The following is a 7,918-nucleotide window of genomic DNA, read 5'->3' on the forward strand; positions in this document are numbered from 1 at the left end:
CTCAGTCTTAAAAGGCAGGTGTCTTTGCTCAATGATCAGATAGGGCTTTAATCATGACTCAATTAGGACATCTTGTTGACCCGTGAACCAGAGGAGATCCACGTGTAAATGAGTGCAAATAATCAACATGAAGTAATAATCGCCATGAAGGTGCTTGCACAGAAAGTCTAAGTGAGTTGTGCTGTTTCTTGATTACTATGTAAATGTGAACCATTAAGTAAAAGGTGTTAAATTATTTAGTTTTGTCCTGATTCAATTATGTAAGTAGTGAAGTCACATTAATTAGACTGCAAATGGGAAATGATGGGCTTCAAATAATGCATATATAAAATTTTGAATTAAACATGATCTGAGTTTTCTACTTGTTGTCACAATAATAACTGCTATAAAAGGGAAAAAATTAAAATTCTGTCAATATTTATTCATCTTTGTATTGTTCCAACCCTGTATGACGTTTCCGTGAAACACAAAAGAAGATATTTTGAAGAATGTTTGTAATCAAACAGTTTAGGTTACAGTTGACTTCCATTTTTATGGACAAAACAACAACAATAATAACAAAGAACTACTGAGACATTTATCATATTTAAAATTTCTGTTCCACAGAAGAAAAAGAAAAACAAAATCATACAGGATTGGATGAAAAACAGCCTTAAACAGCCTATTATAGGTAATCTCTCTCTCTCGCTCTCTCTCTCTCTCTCTCTCTCTCACACACACACACACACACACACACACAAAATCAGGAAACACAGAATGTAGAAGAAAAATGTCAACAGCCAACAAATATTGTAATTAATATATAAAGGCATAGCATTTTAAACATGTATGCCAACTTTCCCAATTTGACATTCATGAAATATTCTTAAGCATACAGTCCAACCTTGGGTAAAATCTGAATATTCAGTTGACTGTTGTCTTTGTATGCCAGTGTGATTTTATTTTGCTCACTTGTTTACACAACTGCTGCTGCAAAAAATATGTTTACATTGTTTTTTTTTTTGTTTTTTTTTTTTTAGATCTATGAGGATTAAAAAAAAAAAAATACTGTTATTTAAGAGGAGTTTGAGTCAAAAAGCACCCCACCCACCCCTAAAAACAAGCATCTGAACTCAAAAACGTTATAGTTATAGGCTATGTGTATGCAAGGCTCAGTGAAGTCTTAAAGAGTAGATGCATATTTTCTAATAATTTTTAGATATTTTACTTACTTACTTTTCGTTATGTACTACACTCATATTTCACAATCTTTTGATACTTGAAAAATACAATACACAATGCCATACAGTGTTTTTCCGCCATCTAGGGTCAATTACGGGTCGTTACAGAGCCAGTGTATTTCCTTCTGTTCTCCAGTCCTGCAGGAGGCAGTAATGTGACTGTTTCATGTGAGATGGCATTCTTCTGTGTTGTGTAGACAAGCATAGCAGAGTCACTAGAGATTCTTAAAGCATGTTGATGTTCTTAAATGTCTAAAAGTTACTTTGGGCACAGTCCGCTGTTTATGACTGGTTTAAAGTGTTGGGTTGGCGAAAAACATGACTGCCAATGAAGACCAGGAGGTGAGAGATACAGCTGAAGCTAACGCACATGAGCTAAAAGATGCTCATTTAAATACAGTGTGGAGGTTTAATGAAGGCTGTGTTTTCTAACCTAATCACAAACTTAATTAACTTTATGTTTATATTTGTTTCTGAATTGTAGCATTTTACACTTCTACCCACATGTGGTTCTGACATGTAACATTTAACACTCTACAAAAATGACAGTGGTTGTGTCATATGGTGCAGGGCTATTACTGTATACCACTGAATTTTTAGTATACTGGTACATGGCAATACCATGGTAGTGTTGTGACAATCTGAAATGTTCATGTGCAGATGGAGTTGGAGGCTCTGCACTCTATCTATGAAGGAGATGATTGCTTTAAAGAGCTCAGCCCTGTTTCCTTCCAGTTCAGGGTAAGAACTGCTTCACACACAAATGCCAACACTGTTTACTTGGGCTTACAGAGATGTTTTATTTATGGTGTACAGATACCAGGATCATTTACATTTATTCATTTAGCAGATAATTTTATTCAAAGTGATTTGCAAATGAGGAACATCGTTAGTGAGTTGTCACAGAACCCACTGGTTATATAGTAAGGCAGCTAGTTTAGTAAATAAATTAGAGCAGAAATTAAATGCAGGAAAGAAGATAACTTTTATGTAAATAAATAGGAGTGCCTTGGTTTATTTCTGTACTTTAGTGCAAGAACTTGTAAACTAAACTATTAAGTTATTACCGTATACACGTATTGTAGTATTGAGATTATATTGTATTAATACAGTTCCAAAAAGCTTTAGCGCTACTGTTGCATCATCTCCAAAAGTTGGTGGTAATGCCATGGTTTGTGTCTGAATGGTGTCTTTTCCTTATTTATTTGTAGATAGGAGATCTTGATGACTCCAAATCCTTCCTGCTAGAAGTGTCATGGCCAGAGAGCTATCCTGAATCTCCCCCGCACATATCATTAGATGCTTTTTTCAATAACAGAATGTAAGTTGTTCTCAGTGCAATTTAATAGCTTTTAATTGTGGCTTTCTTGGCTGAAAAGTTTTTACCTAAGTTTATAGACTGTTATTGAGTTCGATGTGTTGGATTATTAGCAGTGGGTATGTTATATTTTAATACACACAATTGTTCTAAATGCTTTTGATAGTTTATGTTCTCCAAGGCTGTATTTATTTTATCAGTAATACAGTGAACCGTAATGTAGTGGAATGTTATTGCAATTTATAACTTTTTTTCTGCTTTAATATATCTTAAAATGTAATTAATTTCTGTGATGGCAAAGCTAAATTTTCAGCAGCCATTACTCTGTTTTCATTGTCACGTGATTCTTTAGAAATGATTCTGATAGATTGGTTTGGTGCTCAATATTTTGATAAATAAAAAAACTGTGATAAACTGAATGGAAAGTTTTTAAAAAAAGAACAGCATTTATCAGAAAACTCATTCTGAATTTTTATAACATTGACACTTTTTTTTCAATCAATTTAATGCAGCCTTTGGTGAATAAAAGTAATTTCTTAAAGGAAAAAGAAAAACTTACTGACCCAAAACTTTTGAATAGTAGTGTCAATTGTATTAGATTATAGTATACTGTATGTCATTATGTTTGAACAGGATTAAAAATCAAATCTATTTTTAGATCCCTGGAGACAAAGCAGTACATTCTCTCCAAGTTGAGTGAACAGGTAGAGGCCAACCTGGGTACTGCCATGATGTACACGCTTTTTGAATGGGCCAAAGAAAACCAGGAAACACTCATGGAAAACCACCTGCCTGCGACATCCACTGTGGTCTGTATTCTAGAAGTGTTGGGCTCTCTGAATGTATTGTGTAATCTCTGGACTAGTGCTTTCTGATTTATTTGACTTTATATCTTTATACAATCACTTCACCTCAAAGAATACAGCAGCATATCACTGTAACAGCTGCATGTCTCTTGTAGCTATGGAAGCTGCCTTACTACATTCAGATTGTTCACAATGACTTTGTCACGTTTCCTGTAAATAATGTAATGACTCTATTGTTTCTCAGACCTTGATAGCCAACAGCGATGTCATGAATAATTCCACCTCTGTCAGTAAGAAGAAGGAGAAGAAAGAGCAACTAACCAAAGCACAGAAGAGGAAATTGATCGGAAGAACAGGTTAGTATTGTTGGCAAAAAAAGACGCCAAACAAGTTTGAATGCACACTGATGTGAAACTGCTCTTTGCAATGAACAGATAATAAGGGTGAATTGCCAAGAGGTTGGAACTGGGTAGATGTTGTTAAGGTGAGTTAAGATGAAAAGATTTACTACAAATGCCATTTGACACTTAAAATAAAATTGCACATTGTTACTTGTTTTATAATGTCTTTTTTCTCTTTCGCATGGGGATCTCATCTATACATTGCCACCTTCTCTGTTCAACAAACAGCATGTAAGGAGTTTATATGTACATAACATACATGTAGAATTTACAAAATTTAATATATGGCCCCAAGAAGTATTTGCACTCTAAATTGTTTGAATGTTGTGTCATTAGATTAAAAAAATCTAACTTTTTAAAGAAAAACAGTACAAGTATTTCACAGAAATTTTTTTAGATGATAAAACAATAGACAGAAGTGTTTGGACATAGTTCATATGATGACGTCCACCTGTGGTTACTCTGATATAGGACACCTGTGTGAACTTGAGGTGAACATACATCCACTACAAATCACCTTTGTAGCATTTGGTTTTAAGTAATTCAAAAGATTTTGACAAAATATCTAGCATCATCTGTTGGTAGATGCTGCTTGATTTGATATTCTATTATAATGGCATACAAATTATGTATGACTACATTTTTCAAATGTTTGGGGCCTTTGTATTTTGAATAAAATATTCACGTAATCATATCAATGACATACTAGACTATAAACACTTATAAAAAATGACAGTGTCGCAATGAAACACTACTACTACAAAGATATACTACTACTTTTTTAAAGATATTAGTACTTTTATTAAGCATGGATGCATTAAATTGGAATAAATTACTTTGAAAAATATACAACAGTACAAAACAGTTGTTTTAAATTGTACATTTTCTCAAAATCAAACAAATGCAGAATTAGTGAGCATATGACTTTTTTTGTTCTTTAAAACCCCACACCTTTGAACAGTAGTGCACACTTTTAATCTTTGACATTTCTATTTTTTTCTTTCTTTTATATAGTTGAGCAAAACTGGAGGAAAAGATGAAGATTAAAGCGATGCGTGAGAAGAAACGATGGATTGAAGTAGCGTCGGATGAAAGTGTGGATGAAATGTGTCTCTGTGCACTTGTTTTTTTTTAATGAAAGCCAAACATGAATCCTCTCCGTCCATGATTTCAATTCACTTGGAGCTGCCACAGAGCTGATTTGACAATGAGTGCGTCACAGACGTGTCTTCAGAGCCACACTAGCGTGTGCTAACTTAGCTGAGCCACGCATGAACATCATGAGGTGTGTGATAAGAAAACTAACACCAGTTTAAATGCTTGTATTTTTGGATCTGGTAGAACAGTTGGGTGTGACTTAATAAACCTAACATCAGTGTGATGTTTCATCTAGTGAAATGTCCTTTTAAAAGTTGTATCATGGATTGTTAAAAGGTGCAGTGCAGAGAATTGCTATCATTTAGCTGGTCATGTGATCTCAACATGGCAACCCTCATTAGGCCTCCTGCTCAAATTAAAACAGCTAAATAAATACTAACCATCAATTTGGGGGTTAAAATTTGAACTTTCAAGTTTTACATTTTGATGTTATATGTGAGATATTTTATGGGTGTGTGTTTTTAAAGAAATAGTGTTTTAAAGCACAGTCCTTTATAGGTAAAACAATGCCGCTCTTGTTTAATGTGAAAACATTATTTTGACATTTCTTAAAGCCTTAAATTTTACACTATATTAAATCTTGTGTTTAATATAGTGTAAAATATCTGAAGTTTGAAGCTTGACCACATCAAGCATCATTGCAAACATGAACTACTTATATTTAAAAATAAAGTAATCATACGCCAGCATTGTTTATGAAAATACAACATATCTAAAACCATGATCTCCTTCGCGAGTGTCAGACATTTCACCTTTTTTTAACCCTCTGAAAGTTGCAGCTTGAAACAGACGTTAATTGAGAAGTACAGATTATTTTAAATACATTATTAACATATTACATTGTAAGTTCTGAAAAGACAGAAACAAAAATAGTCTTTTTCCCTAAAAAACAAATTCAAGGTCCCTGATATTTTGAGTTGTATAAAAGGGTCATTTTATTTAGATTTTCTCCATGAAATTGAATAGGGTTTAAATCTTTTTTGTTCAATAGTATTAAGGATCCCTGCAGTGATTTCCATTTCTAGCTAAAATAAGTTACATTTTGAAATACGCTTTGGAAATGTTTGTTTGTGTATACAGTGCCACACAAAATCACAACATCTTGCTTCTGTGCACTATTTTGCTGTGACTAGAAGGGTTAAAGTGATATTTCACCCAAAAATGAAAATTCTTTTATCATTTACTCACCCTCAGGTAGTTCCAAACCTGTATGAATGTCTTTGTTCTGCTGAACACAAAGGAAGATATTCTGAAGAATGTGGGAAACAGAGCAGTTCTGTGACACCATTGACTTCCATAGTATTTTACTTCTATAGTATTTTATTTCCTACTATGGAAGTCAATGGTGCCCCAAAACAGCGTGGTTACAAACATTCTTCAAAAAATCTTCCTTTGTGTTCAGCAGAACAAAAAAAACAAAAAAAAATCATTCAGGTTAGGAACTACAAGGGTGAGTATATGATGACAGAATTTTCATTTTTGGGTGAACTATCCCTTTAAGGCTAGATGGTACACAGATTCGTCTGCTGGGCATGTGCACATCAATATAGCGCAATTATTATCACACTATACAATACAAATTTTCATTATATCAATCTTCATACCAATTAATGTTCATAATACTATTATGGCATACTGTTCAAAGATTTGGAAAAAAATTATTTTGATGTTGTGGGAACAAAGGTTCTTGAAACATTCATGTCAATAAAGCCCATCTGAACTGAGAAAAAAATAATAATAGAGATGCAAGAAATCTGAATAGAAATAACATTATTGACATTTCCTGACCTTTAAATGTTTAAAGCACACATTGTGATGTATGCAGCAGCACTACCTACCACCTGGATGCTCTCCCCTCTTTACTCAATTGTTTCTCTATCACTCTATTAAATTCTTCCACTTCACTGAAATAGTAAATGGAGAACATAATCACTGCTAGGTTAACAGAAATACTGTTAACTCTTAAAAAAAATGATATATTGGACATTGTGTAAAAATAATTCAATTTTCTACTCTTACCTGTGATGATAACCAGGACCAGAGAGGAAGGCCTGCTCAGCATCCTGCAGAGACAAATTCTGAAGCCCAGCCAGGCCATATATGATGGCCTATCAAAAGAAAATTGTTAATTGAAATATACACAGGTCTGTACATAAGTAGCATAAGGTATAATATACAGTAGGGTTTGAAAGGGCAGAAACATGCACAATAGATTATATTGTTATGCATACCTCTGGAAACAGAACACCACAGATTAACTGCACTTCATCCGTGAAACAAAGCAGAACAGGCAGTCACTCCTTGCAGCATGTAGTGCATCTCTTTAGTTCAGGAAAGGATCTCCCTTCTTGGATTGTTATGTGTGTCTTGAAAAACATTTTTAAGTTAATTTCATATAAATAAATAGACATAAATCAGGCCTAAGCCTAGTACTTGACCAATTTATTTATTTATCTTTTGGCATACTATTGCCTGCCCTGAGCTGTGTCCTTGAAAGCACTTCATATAGTACACAGTAAATTACACAATAACACGTCATATTTTGACAGTCAATTATTATGATGGCCTCTCTGTTATGTCTGACAATTAAAATGGCATATGTCTCAACCAACGTCATAAAACCATGTCAAAACATATATTGTGGGGTAACGTTAAAACAGGCTGACTGTGAGCACGTGACAGTTAAAACATTAAGATGATTTGAACTTAATTAAAATGGAGAAACAATGAGTAATTAACAAGCTTTCACAACGAACGTGCTACAGATTATTATGCTGTCAATAAATCAACAGGTTTATCACGCAACAGTTTCGTTAAATTAATGTGCTAACAATTCATTTTACAGGCTATATGATGGCTATGCATTCAAGACAAGCAAATCACGATCACTTCGGCTACGTTAACTTTCCAATGAAATGCATTACAACTGTTTTTAATGTTAAACAAATAAAAATTGATTCACACTCTGATTTTCATCCATCTCCGCTGGTCCTCTAATTCGGTAGGCGGCGTTGT

At 33.8% G+C, this 7,918-nt stretch overlaps 1 protein-coding gene across 3 annotated transcripts; it reads left to right on the forward strand.

Annotated features, from left to right (window-relative positions):
* Positions 1-1,364: 1,364 nt before the first annotated feature.
* Positions 1,365-5,588, forward strand: LOC306867106 (RWD domain-containing protein 4-like). 3 transcript variants are annotated; one of them, XR_013783988.1, is made up of 8 exons: positions 1,365-1,562; positions 1,881-1,961; positions 2,432-2,541; positions 3,197-3,347; positions 3,589-3,700; positions 3,779-3,828; positions 4,143-4,236; positions 4,760-5,403. XR_013783988.1 is itself a non-coding variant. In XM_079412626.1 (7 exons), the coding sequence occupies exons 1-7, from the start codon at positions 1,539-1,541 to the stop codon at positions 4,790-4,792; spliced, it is 561 nt and encodes a 186-aa protein (XP_079268752.1). In that variant the 5' UTR covers positions 1,365-1,538; the 3' UTR covers positions 4,793-5,588. The 3 variants fall into 3 exon arrangements, 2 of the variants coding, with proteins under 2 accessions (XP_079268752.1, XP_079268753.1); XM_079412626.1 differs by lacking the exon at positions 4,143-4,236 and having other exon boundaries at positions 4,760-5,588; XM_079412627.1 differs by lacking the exons at positions 3,779-3,828; positions 4,143-4,236 and having other exon boundaries at positions 4,760-5,406.
* Positions 5,589-7,918: the final 2,330 nt, after the last annotated feature.

This window comes from Barbus barbus, assembly GCF_936440315.1.
Source record: "Barbus barbus genome assembly, chromosome: 1".
NCBI lineage: Eukaryota > Metazoa > Chordata > Actinopteri > Cypriniformes > Cyprinidae > Barbus > Barbus barbus.

What these genes read in the sequence shown, in the direction of transcription:
- LOC306867106 (XM_079412626.1), top strand. Translation starts at nt 1,539, where the DNA reads ATGACTGCCAATGAAGACCAGGAG. An exon ending in CTGCCAATGAAGACCAGGAG is followed by an intron (nt 1,563 to 1,880) that starts GTGAGAGATACA and finishes GTTCATGTGCAG; the next exon opens with ATGGAGTTGGAGGCTCTGCA. An exon ending in GAAATTGATCGGAAGAACAG is followed by an intron (nt 3,701 to 3,778) that starts GTTAGTATTGTT and finishes TGCAATGAACAG; the next exon opens with ATAATAAGGGTGAATTGCCA.